At 40.8% G+C, this 17,676-nt stretch overlaps 1 protein-coding gene across 1 annotated transcript in view; it reads left to right on the top strand.

Moving 5' to 3' along the window:
• Positions 1-256: 256 nt before the first annotated feature.
• Positions 257-17,676, top strand: part of ARHGEF33 (Rho guanine nucleotide exchange factor 33) — a 45,740-nt gene continuing 28,320 nt past the window's right edge. The window contains exons 1-5 of the mRNA XM_054987043.1: positions 257-321; positions 4,928-4,977; positions 9,330-9,494; positions 14,232-14,353; positions 14,606-14,748. Coding sequence (XP_054843018.1) covers positions 300-321; positions 4,928-4,977; positions 9,330-9,494; positions 14,232-14,353; positions 14,606-14,748 — 502 coding nt within the window. The 5' untranslated portion in view covers positions 257-299. The remainder of the gene's footprint in view (positions 322-4,927; positions 4,978-9,329; positions 9,495-14,231; positions 14,354-14,605; positions 14,749-17,676) is intronic.

The following is a 17,676-nucleotide window of genomic DNA, read 5'->3' as shown; positions in this document are numbered from 1 at the left end:
ATACAGCGGAATGCCTGCTCTATGGATGTAGCCCTGAGCCCAGAAATATGCCATGAAATACAAAGCATTCTGCTTCTTTTCCAGAATGTGATATTTCTGGCAAAAATCAGATCAATAATTCTATTATACTCTTCCCTCCAAACAAGATAGGAGTCGGATCATCTGATTCATCAGTAAACTCACATGCTAAACTCTCTAGAACCATGGGCTGGTTGGAGTTTTCTGCAAACAATAAAAGCTCTTTGAAGCGAGGGCCGACGTCTTGATGGACTAAAAAATTCTATAAGCATTTAAGAGGCATGGATTCAAACAGAAAAGAAGGTAAAGTATATTTTGAAACAGATTATAAACCTGATATGTTATTGTATCAAACAACTATTAAGATTTTTCAGAATATAAAATCTAATTTTGCAAGCAGTAGCACTTTGGGAAAGTTGAGAGACCATAGAAACACTACATGTGGACACTGCAGCTATTTCAACACTGAAATGTACGAGTAGGTCGGGGTGGATTGTAAGCAAGAGTTCACAGGAGAATCACAGTACAGGGGTTACTGTAACAATTGTAGTGATTAGGAGTGTGCACTTTAAAAAATTGGCATTATTTGGATCTGGGTATCTGGAATATCATATATATTTGGTACTCCAGATATTAGGGTCCAAAAATACTGATTTAGTATTTGGATCTGGGTTTTATTTGGGAGTACAAACACATTCACCTCTGTTATTCTCTATGAGGTAATTTATCCAGGGAGCTGCAAGGGCATTTTTCAAGCAAACTCCACCAAAATTGCAAGAGTCCTAGTCCTTTGTGTTCCTTACATATCTCCCAATTTTCAAGTGAATTGTACCAAGGGGTCTGATTCTATGGGCCTCTGAACAAGGTCCTCCCACCCACTCTCCACTGCTTACCCAAACACAGAAGAGCAACCATTAACCCAAAAGATCAACAGAACTGGAGAATCCCAGCAGAACCCACCTTGCAGAACTCCTTGCCCCGAAAGAGCTGCTTGGTTCCCCTTTTTTTCTTTCCTTTGCTTTCCCAGCCCAGGAGAGAGGGAGGAGGGAGTGGGAGGGAGGTGACTCTCAAAATATGTCATTGTCATATGTTAGCATATAAACGATCAATGGTAAAGAATGGAAACATTCAGGCGTTTTAACATTGCTGGATTTTTTCTCCTGCCTTTGTCATGCTGATTTTTGTTGGAATGGCTACCCATTTATCTCAGCTTCACTGGCTCAGAATGCATCAAGACAGCAATGTGTTGCACTGCAGCACACAATCAAAATTGTAGATGGTGTTCTGTTGAACAGTAAGTTGACAGACAGTGTGGTGTAGTAGTTAGAGTGTCAGTCCAGGATCTGGAAGCTGCAGGTTCAAAACCCCTTTCTGTCATGGAAACTCACTGGGTGACCTTGGGTTAGTCACACACATTCACCCTAACTACTTCACAGGATTGTTGTGAGGAAAATTGGAGGAGAGGAGAATGAGGCAAGATGCTTTGGGCCCAGACTGGGAACAAAGGTGGAGTGCAAATAAATAAACAATACGTCCTCTCCCTTACTGGGGGAAGTCAGCAATGCCAACTGCCCAGCCCAGCCCGATCTGGATCAGCAGGACCAGCACAGGCTGAACTGAAGTTTCCAGTCCCCACAGCTGTAATCATTTGAATATGTTCTTGGGGTGCTGCTTCTGCTTCCACTTATGTTAAGCTCTGGGGAGATCCTGACCCAAATTCCATTTATATGGGTAAATCTGTGGAGGCCTATATTAGACCTTTGAGTTGTTTGGCTGCCCAATTTTGAGACTACCTCCCAAGAGAGAAAGTTTTCCTCAACCCTAGACCTTTAGGAAAAAGACTATTTCTTTTTTATTCCAGAAAGTTTTAAAGTCATCCTATATCAACTGCTTGTCATTTTTAAAAATTGTATTATGCTTTTAAAAGATTAATTGTATGTAAGATGATCATAGTAATTTTACTACTGTATATTATGCAACTAGCAACTTCTGGCATTTTTACAGAAGCAAAATCAGTTTGAATATTTTACAAATAGATACATTTTCCAGAGAGTCTTTAGATGGCAAGTCAGTAGGAAAGGCATAAAACTATTGGAGATAAAGGGGCATGATTAAATGAAAGATTGGATTTCTATGCTTTGAATATCCCAGTTTTGAACATTTTGGAAAAGTTACCTATACTCTCAAGATGCTTGTATTGCTGAAACTAATTGTAGTAATAGTACAATTCCTCTTCTTTAATAATGATAATGATAATCTACATATTTATTATGGCAGAAAAATTTTCCTCACCCAAAATGTTGGGATCCTTCAAAACTAGACTTGTGGTTCAGAGGGAGAGCATAGCCCTTGCTTGCATAAGGCCCAGGTTCAGTTCTTAGCATTTCCAGATAAAAGGATTTTAGGTAGCAGGAATGAATTATCTTTACCTGAAGCCTTGGAGCGCTCCTGCCAGTCAGAGAGATGGGCCAGTGGTTTGACAGTATATGACAGAGCTACCTATGGGAAAGCATATTTTTTGCGTGAAGGTCCCAGGTACAATCCAGGACATCTTCATATGGTCAGCCCCTTGGACAGCCACTTTCAGTTAGACCAACAGTCTGACTGATGCACCAGTTCATATTTTATAACCATTTGACTAAAGAAAACATTATTACCTTTTTTAGCATGTGATCCCTATTCAGAATCCCATCTACTGCAGCAGACTCTCAAGAAGGAATAGCCATACTCAATTTATTAGGTGGTGGAGAATACATTGTGTATCCAATCAAATATCAAAACTTCTAAAGACTGTTGTAATGTATACAAGGAGCCTCTAGGGGACAGGTTTCTCCTGTGCTGAGAGAGGCTGACTGAGTAAAACCTGTTTATTTTATATAAAACTGGCATGTCCTGATGTTCAAGATACAACAAAGATGAAATAAATCCCTGTTTGTACTGGGAAACAAGAGAAGCAAGAAGTTCTCATATTCTTTTGTTTCCTGCTTCTGCCTCTCAGGAGGAATTGTGTCACATTCAGCTGAAAGGGCACCAGTTCTGTGAGAGAACTATTACAAGTGCCCTGTTTCTTAAGGAAATCCAGGCCCTCTGAGGAGGAAGATAATGAATGTTAGGCTCTATCACCAGAATATCAGTTCTCTAACTGAAGGAAAATTATAGTTCATGTACACTTCTGGCAAATCCACAACACCCCAACCTTTGCTTCTTCCCCCAAGCAGGCAATGGCACAGATCTACATTTCAGTTTGTTTTATGCCAGTTTAACTGCAAAGCTTTCCCCCACAGAATCTTAGAAACTGTACATTGAATCCTAAGAATTCCCCTCTCATCCCAGAAAAACAGGGCGGGGGGAGGGAATTGACAGGCCGGGAAATGGCAAGGAACAAATATAAAGCAGAGAATACAGACTATGGGAACGGGTCATGGCTTTGTGGCAGAGATGTTAGTAAGTCTGACAGTCTATATATGTTCCTCTGCACCAGATTGGTACTACAGAATCATGACTTCCTAGTCCAGGAGGATAATGGGTTGCTATGATAACAGCCTGTAGTTCCCTCCTATTACTTGAAGCCAATAGCTCCAATAGCGTAAGCAACAGGTGCTGGCCAGTGCCTGATCCTGACCTCAGGGTACCCAGTTTGAACCCCACAACATTTAAACATACATAGAAGAATAATAAGAATTTTATGACTTCATAATAGAGATGGGCATGAACCGTGAAAATACCGAACTGTGTAGTTCGTGGTTTGTTGTGTTTCACAAACCACGAACTTTCACAAACTTGACCTGGTTTGCAAACTGGTTCATTTGGTTCATGAAAATGTCACTTCCGAGGCAGCAGAAGGTCACTTCTGGGGCTGCAGAAAGCCCATTCCCCTCCCATTGCCTAGGAAACTGATTGATCAGCACCAGGCTGTGTGCAGTGACAAACCAAAAAATGAACCAGCCTAAAGTTCATGGCAGCTTGTCAGAAATGGGCTCTGACGAACCACCAGTTCATGAACCGTGAACCAGCCCGGTTTGTGACGAATTTTGGTTTGTGTTTTGGTTTGTGCCTACCTCTACTTCATAACAATCAAAATAATACAAATCATTATAAGAAAGGATTGTAAACAAGGTTTTCAGTATAAATCAAACAAAATATAGCACTTTTACAGAAAACAAAGTCAAGCCCAGTGCTGTGATCACTTCAACTAGTAGATTTGGGCACAGTTGAAGGGGTAGCATATTTCAGATGGTAAAGACCCAAATGTCATTATTCACATAACTCAGTCAGCAGCAGTAATGATAGTGGGAGTGAGATACCTCCTTCATAATAGTGCCATATATGGATTCCTCATGTACAGCTTCATCAGGGGATGTAATACTTCTGCTGTTGAAGAGTCAGATTATCATATATAGTCTGTGAACTGAGATGGAGGCATTTGCTTTGGACTGTTGCACATCTAAGGCTGAAACTGATTCAGGAATCAGATCCCAACATGAGATCTTCCTTAGTTGATTTCAGGATAACCAGGAAATTATGTTTGGTTAGGCGGTTAGTCTTGTGGAGCAAAAATCTAGAATGAGTCCTACCATCCCCTTACTCTGTGTTTACACATCACAAAATCACTTCTGGAGCTGTTTATTCCCTGCGTTTTCATGTGACCCCATCATCATAGTTACAGCTTTGCTAGCAGCATTGGAAACTTCTACAAGACTGAATGAAACTGAACCATTGCAGAAATTCTTTTGTTCATATTTGTGGCAGATTGTGTAAAAGATGCAGCATCTGCAAAGCAGCACTGTGTGTTCTGGAACAGAAAAAGAAAGATTTGCATCTACAGTGGACTGCAAGCCACTATGCCCCAATTTATATATAGTAAGCCTAATAAGTCCCGTTAATTGACTGAAGTTCTTTATTCCCACAGGAGAAACTGAAAATGTGCCAGTGATTAACCCTTCAACACAGATTGCCCAGGTAAAAAACAAGAGATGCTCCAAATAATCCCTTTTAAGGAATTAATAGGATTTTAGCTATTGTTGGTAAAAAAAAAAACTCAGATCCAACAGGAAAACATGCACAGAGAAAAACATCAGACTAGCTAAATAAAAAAACTTGTTTAGAAATGCAAATGCTGCTAAGAATTAACAAAGAAAATACAGTATTAAAAAGCACATTCAAAGTTCACTCTCCAATTTACACTTTCTTTTGGAAATCTGGAATAAACGTTACTCTCTGTGTCTTAACAGAGTTTAGATTATTCAAAGAATACAGAAGTCAAGTTTCAATAACAGGTTTTATTGATAACACTACTCTTGTGCTGCTATTTTTGATTAGTCCTTCTGTTTTTTAACATATGTCCTAGAGCTGCTTTTTGAGTTCCTTGAACAAGTTATTTGTTGTAACTCCTCCTGTTGGATGGGACAGCTATGTATCCTAGCACTCAAGTTTTCTTTTCAGTCTCTCGTGTAGGTTAGCAATACCAGAACTTCAATACATGAGAAATGAATGGGTAGCCTTGATACAACATCACCTTACTGTGCAATCCTAAACAGATTTACACTCTTCAAAATCCATTGACATCAGTGAATTTGGAAGTGTGCAAGTTCATTTAGGACTGCATTGTTAATCCAGCAATATATAATCTAATAATACATTATTGTCTATTGTCATATTACAGTAATACATTAATGTACTATTATAGTAATGTCCTGTAGGAGTTCAAGATTCTGATGCATCCACAGAGTTCTCCGGTCATGTCCAAAAGCCCCTTATGTGCAAGAGAGTGCATGTGGGGCTCCAGATTTGTATGTATATATCAAAAAGAGTCCAGTAGCACCTTTAAGACTAACCAACTTTATTGTAGCATAAGCTTTCGAGAAGAGAACTGTCGAAAGCTTATGCTACAATAAAGTTGGTTAGTCTTAAAGGTGCTACTGGACTCTTTTTGATATTGCTACTACAGACTAACACAGCTAACTCCTCTGTATGTATATATGTAATTCAGATATAATTAGACCTGTCACAAAGCCATGAAAGATTTTAAAAGATAAAAGGAGTATTAGGAAGTTGTGATTTTGAATGTGTGTGCGGTGGTGGTTTTTCTGTGGTCCAGTTTTCACAATTAGCATCTAACTGCTTTTTGCTCTATGGGGTTCCAGATGAGTTGCCAATTTCCAGGTGGGGTATAGAGTTCTCCCAGAATTACAACTGATCTCAGACTACAGAGATCAATTCTCCGGGAGAAAATGACAGCTTAAGAGGGTAGAATGTATAGCATCACATCTGTTAAGCTCCCCCCCAACTCCATCCTCCCCAGGTTCTGCCCCCCAAATCACGAGAAATTTCCCAACTTAGAGGTAACAAACAGTAAGCGCTTATTTGGAACCCCACTGGGGGAAAATATCATTTGGATTTGGATGGAGAGAGGGCCATGGAAGAACGGGTTAAGATACACTGACCTCTTTATTATCATAGCTTTCTGAAACAACTTTTTATTTGAAGAAAAAACCCCACTTCTTGTGTATTTTCATGTAATGTGCAGTTTGCCTCATAGGGGAAGGGAAATTGGCCTGATCAAAACTTTTATAGTTTATACTATCTGGAGAGAGATATTGGGGCTGGGGGAGTCAATAAAGCAGGAGTTCTTATTCCAGGTGATATAAAATGTAATGGCTCTGGTCACTTGGATCTGGATGGAGAGATTAGGACTAGGAAAATGCTTCCTCTGATCCTATTGAAGACTTGTTCTCCCAATGACACTTTACATCGCAAAGTGGCCAGAGCCCCTCATTATTTATTGAATTCAGGACTGGGGTGGTGGTAAAGTAGGGGATTTATGCTGTGAGGCACCCCAATGTGCCTCCCCAGAAAATCTGTCATACAGCATGGGGAAGGGAGAAGAAAAGTGTTTGTTCCCACTGTGTTTTATCACTCAGTTTCAGGGCCAGATGAGTAGCTTGCTCATCAGTCTTACACTAGTGCAATTGCCTTGGCTGCTGAGTTTAGGTCTACTGTAGATGAGGAAGAAGCTATTAATCTAGCCACAGAGCTCAGTCATGTTGCATTGCTGGGAAGAGAGGAATGTCCTAATTATATGTTCTTCCCCCTGTGATTCCTTGCATAACTCTAGTTTATAACTACAATGGCATGCTGGAATTACTGTCTGTCAGTACAATCCTAAAAACATTTCCCTAAAACTAAGCCCCACTGAGTAGACTTGTTTGGGAGTGCTCTTTAAGGCATCCAGTGATTGCTGACCACACACTTATCCTATTGATATTAGTGAGCCAGTCACATAGATTTTAATTTGATTTAAGTGTGACTTTCTCTCTCTAAACTGGAGCAAATGCCACTTTCTGCTCAAGGGTGAGCTTGGGGCGGGGGAGGGGGAATGATTCTGCAGGAATCCAGTTTTGTCAGTTTCAGGAGGATGAAATACCAGCAAATAAATGTACACAATTTTAAAAATAAAAAGGCAGTCAGTCCATTTGATGCATGTGAAGGTATTTTAGTTTCAGCTACTGAGAAGCAGGAAAAAATTTTCTTAAAGGTTCCTTGTTCCTATGTTCCAGTCTTCTGAAGTAAAAGAGATGGCCTGAATGTTTGCTGCAGCTGATGTGCTAGAAAGCCAGAAATGTTTACCTCAGGATGGTTAAGTGAATTACAAAGCTTAGAGGGGTATAATTCTGCTTAGAATGGCACTCTTAATTTTGCTTCCTGCTCTTGGTGTAAATTATCTCCATATTTCAGGTTGGGAAGGAATTCTGCACCCAGCTCCAGTCAGCAGCTGTCCCTTGATTTTCCAGCCTCAGTAGACAGCCCAGTATGAGTATGTACTGTGGCTCATTTGCTTGAGCTGACTATGCTTTAACTATGGGCAATCTGTGAACATATATTTTCTGCATCTGGCACACTTAATCCAGATAACAGGGATGTGTGGTGTGCATGCTGACTAGTTTGTGGTGGATCTAGTTTGAACACTAGCTCATCAGAAAACTCTATAGTTCTTTGCCTCTGTGGTAATTGGTGAAAAATTCCACGATCACTTATAGGGCTTACAGCATCCCACTACCTTTAGAAACCCTTTTGCTTCTTTGTTCACCTTCTTTATCATTGCTGTATCATTAAGATCTACAAATGGCCTATGCTTGTTTCTGTAATAGTTGTCTCGCATCAGTCAAAATCTCTGCTGTACAGGGAAAGGAGGTTCTCCACTAGTTTTATGTGTGTGTGTGCCTATCCGTGTTGATAGATGAAATTTCATTAGTGCTAGAGGTGTTGATACTTCTGTCAGGAAGTCAGAGATACTCTGCCCTTGCCTCTTCTCTATCCATTAACCACAATTGTATGTTACAATGTGCACAGTGTTGACGAGGCCCATACTGTTAGCAGAATAGTGTTTGTGCAGAGAAAGCGTGTACTGTTATGAGTGCAAAAAACAAGCTTACACACAGAGCCTGGTTTAAGCTTAAGAAAAAAAATATATGGATCCCTTTATTGAAGGAACTGCATTGAGGATAGGAAAGGATACAGAAAACATTCAATTGTATTAATCTAAGATAGGATGTTGAGGGATGCAGGTTGGCATATCCTGTACCTATGCTGGCAAAGTAACAAGAAGAGGAAGATGTGGTGGGAGAAGGAAGGAAGTCCCTTAGAATATAATCTACATTTCAAAGGGATAGCTCCAAGATATTAGAAAGGAAGGACAGACCCTTGACCTCTGTCTTACTATCATTGTCCTCTTCTGAAGCCTGAGATTGGAGACAACATGATAGTGTACACTCCTTCCCATCTTACACATACAATTTGTGACCCATAATACCAAATGTGGCTCACCAGAGGTTAAATAAGATTTTCTTTTTTTCCTGCCTGCCTAGGCCTGCAAAAACTAGCCAGGCATGTGTGTATGTGTCAAGCAGCTGCCAGTGGTCAGAGTTCAGTTTACTGGATGACAAAGCATGCAGGCCTGATAAAAATTTAAGGTAATTTATTAAATTCAGCAAGTAACAGGAGAAATGTTTCATTTCTCTGTGAATAGTTTAGTCTCAGTCTCATAGTGGTGGAGAAGATGCTGGAAAGGTGTGGCCAGTTTCTTAAGCCTGTGCATCAAAGCCATCAAACTCATCATAGGAGTTTTCCAGTGGCCCAGGAAGAGGGCTTTCTGAACAGGAAAATATTATCATGCTTTATCTACTTCTTGTATCTCCTGGTCATGGTTATGACAGTCTGAGAATTTTATAGGGTGACAGGGTGGGTTGGAGTAGAGGGGGACCACCATATTTTTCTGTGTCATTCACAATTGATATTTACTCTGTTTTATTCAGTTGCATGCTCTGGCTTCAGAACTTAAAGCTGGTTTCACTGAAGCAATGCAGGAACTTTCAAGAATTCAGCACGGGGAGTATGCTCTTGAGGAGAAGGTTCAAAGTTGCCGGTGCGCAATGGAGGAGAAGGTGGCAGAGATGAAGAATTCTATGAACTGTTTCAAGGTAGGCCATGTGTACTGATAATCTCTCCTGTTCAAACAAAAAGGAGGAAGAGCATATCAAAATAAGACCTGCTTGAGGATTTTAAAAGGTGGTCATGTTGTTATCTGCCCTGAGCCTGCTTGCGGGGAGGGCGGAATATAAATACGATAAAATAAAAATAAATAAAAAATAAATACTCCATTGCACAGAAATGTAAACATACACACACATTTCTTATTGGCAAGTTCTTCAATCATCAGTTTTGCTGGGGTTTGAAGTAGTTTCCTTGAATGGGGAAAAGCTAAATGGTTGTGGGGGGCACCTATTGGCTAGCATCTATAATGTCCTCAACATGCCTCCCACCCCTAAGCTCCCATAACTGTAATTATGGAAAAAATGATTTATTTATTTGGTAATATGAGGGATGAGAGGTGTGTGTGTGAGTACATGTAGATTAGACATTCAAAAAGTTAAGATGACCAAATCTGCCTAATGTATAAGAACCAGAGCAACAGTTAGGGCTAATTTAGTGATAAGTATAGCTCTAATGCAAGTTGCAAAGCTCAGTTCACACGATGGTAAATTGGGTTGTTATTGGAGAGGGGTGAGATTCTTTTTCCAAAATATTTTCTTTTTTATATATAGTTATTGGTTCCCCTTATTCTTTTTTATTTCCCATTAAATTGTCCTTGAGTTTTTAGTTTTTTTACCGTGTGATAGTGTAGTTTCTCTTCTATGCGCCCTCTGGTAACTTTAGCCTTTTCAGCTTGCACACTGAGTTTTTACCTTACTCTCCCTGGCAGTGCAGTGCAAAGGTTAGAGAGCTGGATCAGCAACTGTAGGAACCAGGTTTGAACCCTCACTCTGCCATGGGAAGCTTGCTGGAAGACCTTGGGCTAGTCACACACTCTCAACCAGACCTACCTCACAGGGTTGTTGTGAGGATTAAGTGGAGGAGAGGAGAAGGCTCTAACCTGCTTTGAGTCCACATTGGGGGATCATATCATTTGTCACTATCTAATTTTGGCACCAAACTAGCCAAAAAAAAAACAATTACTAACCATTGTTAAGTGCTTTGGAGGCAATTCAGGCAGACCAAGCTTTATCTGTAGCTGTCGCAACAGCATAGAAGACTTCCCAGGTGCCACGTGGCCTCCCCATGCTCCAGACAACCTGGCTGGAGGGGAAGAGAGGAAGGCTGGAAGGAACATGGGGACACTGGCTGTGAGGCGGGGCCAACCTTGGGCAGCAGGGACTTTAGAAAGCCCTGATGGAGAACCAGTATGGAGGAAAAGATGAGGAGGACTGTATTAGTCTCTGGCCCTAAGCCCAGGATGCTCAGGGACAGAGGAGATGGGCAAAGGGAGGGGCCACACTATTGGCAGCGACAGAAGTGACTCAGGCATTGGGTTGGAGGCGGCCTCAGCAATGTGGGAGAAAGGCAATGGCTGGAGGGAGAGCAATAGTGCAGGAGACACCCAGGTGTAGGCCCAGGACAGAGCTGTGGAGGAAGGCAACCCCAGGGAGGCCAGCAGAGGCAAGGAGCCTGAGACACCTAGAGAGAGGGCCAAGTTGCTTGCCTACCTGACAGGAGGCTCAGCAGCTGTGGCACCAGTCCAATTCAGGAGCCAGACAAAGCAAGCACAGGGCAGAAAACGTCAGCAATCTGAATCTGCTGGTGGTAGGCACATTGAGGGGAGACCAATGAGGAGCCAATAGGAGGCTGCTTCTATCAGAAGGAGCTAGGCATCTGATCTGAGGCTGGGAGAAGTGCCACAAGTGGAGGCTTGTCCAGGATTAAAGCTGGAGCTGGAGAAGCCCCCCTGCTGGAACATGCTGGGAAGATATCTTCATCCAGCCTACATTGCCCATAGTGGCAGTTGATGGATATAGATTTGGAGGTTTTTTATATACTTATTTTTATATACTAAACCTATGCTTTTTCAGTATTACATGCTTTGCACTTTTTCTATGCTCAGGAGCCAAAGTAGTACTTGTAATGTAACCTGTAAGAATTTGACACTTGAAACAAGAAGACTTGAAACTCTGTAAGAACTGATATACTGCTTTTAGGGCTGCACTTATATTATATGTTATATTATTCTATAGATTCCAATAGAAATCAGTACCAGAGAGCCTTTTGTAGAAAACTGATTTGATGCAGCAAGCTGGTTTTGGCCACCTGTGGTATTGTCTTCCTTAAAGCTGAGAAGGAACTGGGGAAAAGGGCACGAATAGGAAAACATCCCTTCCTATCCACAGATTTCAGTTATCAGAAAATATCAAGGCACCAGATTGAGATTCATTGGCACCCTTGAAAGTATTATGCCCAGAAGAAAGTAGGTAAAAGGTTAGACAGTGTCCTTCCAAAATGAGGGCAGAGGAAAAAAACTGTGAGGACTGGAATTCCCCCAAATAGAGGGGCCAGCCCAGAATTGCATCTTCAAATCAGAACTGACCCTAGATATGTTACAAGCCAGTAAGATATCAAATATTAGAATATTGTAATATTGTTATGATTATCTGAAAGTATTAATTGCCTGTGTTTCTATTGTAATTTTGATGAGCTCCGGACACAAGGAGACCACCTACTCCTGTGAAAAAGGGGCTCCTCCATTGTTTAAATTAAACAATCATATATTGCTTCATTCTACAGGACTCCGTAGTGTGTGTGTGTCTTATTGTGATTGGCGAGAGGGACACCTAAGGCACAAGTTTGTGCATAACACAGTCTTCACGGTAGACCAGACATACTTTGGGGAATGGTTGGCAAATGCACAGGGAGAACTGAGTCAGCTCCTGATGGATCAGTAGCAATTGGCCCAAGACCACTGTATGCAAGAATTAGCAAAAATGGTGGCCCAGGCTCAGCCAGCAATGGCTCCAACAGATGAGACTACAAGTAGTGGACTTTTCCACATTCCCAAAATGGCCCCGACTGTTGATGTGGAAGCTTACCTCAGAGCATTTGAGAGGACCACCACAGCCACTGCTTGGCCAAAACCTCAGTGAGTTGCCATGGTGGAACACCTTGACAGGCCTTGCTCTGGCTGCTATCATAACCTGAACACAGCTGGCATGGTTGACTATGATAAAGTAAAGAAATTGTACCGTTGGTATTTGACACCAAAGAAAATTGCGCTAGGGAATTCTAATATGTCTAATAAATGCTGGAAATGTAAAAAGCATGAAGGATCGTTGTATCACATGTGGTGGACTTGTGAGGTAGCTAGGCAGTACTGGGGGGAAATAACAGAAGCAATAAGCGAGATTTTACAATTTCAAATTAATAAGAACCCAGAACTCCTGCTACTGAACTTGGGAATGGAGGATATTCCAGCACAATACAGGACGTTGTTATTTTATATGACAGCAGCGGCTAGACTTTTGTATGCGCAAAAGTGGAAAGTACAAGAAGTGCCAACTATGGAGGACTGGATTTACAAATTGCTGTACATGGCGGAAATGGACAAAATGACAAGGAAACTGAGAGATCTTGATCCAGGACAGTTTAATATGGATTGGGAGAAGCTGAAGCAATATTTGGTGAAAAAATGGGAGGTGGGAGAACTGCGGCAGTTTGAAAATTACTGAAGTACAATAAAAGAAGAGAGAAGTGACTTTACCGGGGGGAGGGAAGTTAAAGAAGAAGTTCTAAGCAATTGTTTTATTAGATTATTATATACGGTATTAAACTATAGAGGTGTTATTTTAAGAATTATAAGGGGATAAGTTAACTAAGTATGTTTCTGGCGGATAACTGTATAATAGGTAAACTATATAATCAAAATAGAATGAATATAAGAAAGGTGGAAGGAAGTAAATAGCATCATATAGAGTACAAGTTAAATTGATTGACTTATATTGAATGTATACAATGTTTATAGAAGTACTTAGAGTTATGCAGAACAGGGGACAAATTGATTGTCCCATATTGACGAGACTAGAATGAGTAAGACAGAGTATAGAGTACAAAAATCAGATAAAATGTTACATTATTAAAGAATATATTTCAGGAATGTAATACTTAGTTTGATAAGTTAAGTGGGAAAGGGAATAGAGATAGCACTGTGTTATAATAGATAAGCTTAGAAGAGAATGAAAGTATATGCTTAATAGAATAAAGTAAGTCTGGAATGAGTAAGGGAAAAAATGGACAAGGGGTTGGAAAACTGTTGGAAGTCAACAAAAGGGGGGGGAAGGGAGGGGGTTAGAACTGGAATATTTAAAGGGAATTGATTGTAACGAGCATTATATTGATTTCTAATAAAAAAAAAAATTTTTAAAAAAAAGATAAAGTAAAGAAATTGCACATAATGGCAGTGACATACTGAAAATGCTTCTGGGCCTATCACAGGGCCAAAGAAGAAAGAGGAATAGAAACAGATTGCTGGATTTCAGGGAGTAATTTGGCAAAGATGAAGTAAGAGAATTCCACTTAACCATCCTAATGTTAAAGAACTCTCTGTGACCATTCAATATTCTATGTTATCTTCACTTTGGTAAGTCTGGAGTAACCTGGTGAGATGTCATCACTTCTGTATCTTCACTGTTAGTTTCTCCTGAGAAAGAACTTATGTATTCAAAACACCTCAGGAATTAGCTTGGCAACCAATCACTAGTCACAGCTGAATAATTTCTTCCTTCTACATATCTTCTCTGTTTGAGCATAAGGCTATACCACTCTTGCCGACCTCTATCAGACCTTCCACAATTACCTTTTCCAACCCATATGTCAGCTTTTCCCTTTTTAATTAGGAGGAGCTTAGTGAGGCCAAGTCCATGATTGAAGAAATCAGCGCCAAGCAAGAAGAAATGCAGCAGAAAATCGAGCAATTGCAGCAAGAGAAAAGGAAAGAATCCCGTAAGCTCAAAGCTAAGTAAGTAAATGAATTTGAAAAGTTTTACAATATTCCTTTATAACTTCAGAAAAGCTTCAGCTTCTAGACAGCACTTGCATTTGGTTCTTTCCTAACATCTTCCTGGTAGACTTCTGACAGTAGTACATAAGATAAAATTACTGGAGAGAAAAGTGTTTATATTCATTTGTATTGCTTTATCTGTTAAATCAAACAAGTATTCCCAAATATGTGTTTCGGTTGTCTTGCTTTCCCTCTTCCCTTTTTTCTCAGAAGAATACAAAAGGAGGAACATGGGTCACAAACAGTACCCACACCTCTACAAGGAAGCCCCTTTCGATCACTGAACCTCCCAGAACCAGTTTTAATTAATGAAGATTTTGTCAACCTTTTGCACAATGCAACTTATGAAAAAGGTATTTATTTTCTTTGACCGCAGGCACTCTGCTGTCTTGTAGATTCTGTGCAGCTTACAACGTTCTAACACTTCTTCACCTTCCACAAGAAGACAATTTTCAGTGGTTTCCCTACTGCCACTGCTGCTGTCAGTTCAGTGCAGTTGTAACAAGACTTCTCCATGACAAGGTTCCCACATTTTCTATGCCCCAGTCCCTGCAGCAGCCAATTTCCCCTGCAACAGTGGTGGGGAGGGGCACTTTTTCATGGGGTTTTAAAATTGGTAATTGATACATCAATGTGAGGTTATATTGATATGTTAATTACCAATTTTCTAAAAAACTGAAAAATACCTCTGGTGTACATATAGTGGAGGAGGGGGGGGGAGCTAATGTAGGTGGGACTGGAAGGATTCAGGACAGTCCTGGGCACATAGCAGGTGTCTTGACTTTGCAGTGACCTTTCAAAAAATATTTCAGTAAAGCAGGTTTAGAAAGATAACTGACAAGACAGGGAAAAACCAAGAGGTACTTGGCTTTTGTGGGGGGAAAACAGCTCCAAGCTGCAACCTGTGTTGAAGACGCCACTAATTACTAATTACTAATTCAGTTTACAACAGATAATATGAAGTTATAGGTGGCTGAATCAGAAAGTGAATATGCTGGCCAGATGTGATGACCTCTCTGGTGGTATTCTTGATTCTAAGAACTTGCAGTGATAAATACAAATTCCAAGTTCATCTCTCCCAGTATTTATATTATTAGTTATATAGAATGATTGATTACAATTAATTTCTTCAGTCCTCTCCAGCAAGTAGTCAAGCAAGTCCTTAGTGGTTTGGAAAACTGGAGGAAACTGACACAGACCTGGAGGTGGCCAGTTAAAAGATTGTCCCCCCCCCATTTCCTGCTCACCACACAGAGGGGCTCACATCCCCCTATCCAGATTATCCAAATTTGTATCCTCCCTATCATTTAGGGGTTTCAGGTGTAGACCTTAACAGCCTGCCACCAGATGCACGAGTGGGAAAGGAGCAAGTAGGAATCAGGCTTCCAGGTAGTTATTTTCTGTACTAGGGTCAGACTGGCCCTTTAACTAACTGGGAAAGTTCCCAGTGGACCACTTCCCTGGAGGACCACTGGCAGCCAGAGTAAGCAAAGGTAAGTTGCCCCTGGCACTGGTGCTGGCACTGGGCAAGCTTACTCCCGTTGCCATTGTTGCCATGGCCCAGGTCCGAGTTGTGAGGATCCTGCAGTGCTGCCAGGATCACAGGAGCCACTTGAATCTATCTGGTCCAAAGTTGTCTTAATGTTTCAGTCCACTCCTGAACGCTGCACTCCGTCTGCACAAGACTAGATACCTTGGCCAGGGAAGCAGCAAAGAATTGAGCCCTTGGGTTCCAGAAAGAAGCTCCAGTTTTACAGAGAGTTGTATAAATTAAATACAGTTTTGCGCAATGTATATAATAGTGACTTTCAACTGCTTATAGAGAGTAAAGCCTTGTTCAATTACCTCTTTGAACCATGCCTTATTTTTATTTTATTTTACATCATTTATATCCCACCCTTCTCCCCTAAACTGGCTTACATTGTTCTCCTCTCTTCCATTTTTCCTCACAACAGCCCTGCGAGGCAGGTTAGGCTAAGCGTATGTGACTGGCCCAAGGTCACCCAGTGTGCTTCCATGGCAGAATGGGGATTTGAACCTGAATCTCCCAGATCCTAGTTCAATGCTGTAACCACTACACCGTGCTAGCTCTCACACATGCCCTGGTTTACACTGAAACCTCTACAGCCAGTAGAGAAGCTTGAACCTCTCTCTTGCATCTATCATGTATAGGACCTACACACAACTGAAGAGAGAACTGGACTGTAACAGTAAATCTGGTGGAATAAAGCACACATTTCTAATGGTTTTTACATTAATCCACACTCTACTAATATTAATAAAAATAATTTCTAGAACAAGGCAGCAATTCTATGGATGATTACCTGGGAGTAAGATCTACAGAAAACAGTGGGGATTACTTCATAGTAAGCATGCATAGCATTAGGCGATCATGAATACTGAAATGACAGACAGGTTCTGAGAATGGTCTGAAGGGATATTATGCAGTTCTACTGCTGGCTCTGTAAACTACCTGGGTGAAAGATTCTCTAGGAACCTCATGCGAACCACTCTGCCCTTTGTGGAGGAATAGCAGGCTTAAGTTTAGTAACGAATAATTATTTGGTGCTGAAAAATGAACACTGCTTGGGGAGAGAAAAGTTATCCATGTTAAAATATTTCAGAACAAATCACCATGAGAGAACCAAAGAGCTATGTTGTGGGTTAATTGATTCACATGAGCATGGGTATTACAGAGCAGTTTTGAGAATGCTAGGGACCTGAGAGATTTGTGCCAATGTGCTTGGTATAGATCATAGACTAGCAATTTCCCCTCAGAATTTATAGCATTGAACTTTCTATTCAGTCGTATAGTGAGACCTTTGGTTCATCTGCCCGTTTTAACTGGCACTGGCTTCCCTACATCTTTCCCAGGTTGTGTGTCTGAAACCTTTTTAATTGGAGGCACCAGGGACTGAACCAGGGACTGTCCGTGTGCTCCCATATTCCTCCTCACGCTGCTTCCCAAATATACAGCTGGCAGGAACCAGCTCTCCTTCATCCAACATCACTTTCTTTGGAGCAAAACCTTCCTGATCTGATGTAACCAAATACTAATTGAACAAATGAATAATACAAATGCAGCAGATAACAACAGAAGAGTGCTATTCTCCAGCCTAGTTTTCTCCCTGACTCTTACCAATAACGTTAGGAGCAGCTGAATTGTGTTACCTTATTGCTGTCTTCCAATGCCCTGAAAAAACAAATAAAACTAGCAGGATTTAAACATTTTACTTTACTGATGCTTTTTATATATGATTCAAAGCTTTCTGCTGTTCTTC

This window comes from Eublepharis macularius, chromosome 1, assembly GCF_028583425.1.
Source record: "Eublepharis macularius isolate TG4126 chromosome 1, MPM_Emac_v1.0, whole genome shotgun sequence".
Lineage (NCBI taxonomy): Eukaryota > Metazoa > Chordata > Lepidosauria > Squamata > Eublepharidae > Eublepharis > Eublepharis macularius.
Note: the sequence above shows the minus strand (reverse complement) of the source record. Positions and strands in the feature narration are given on the sequence as shown.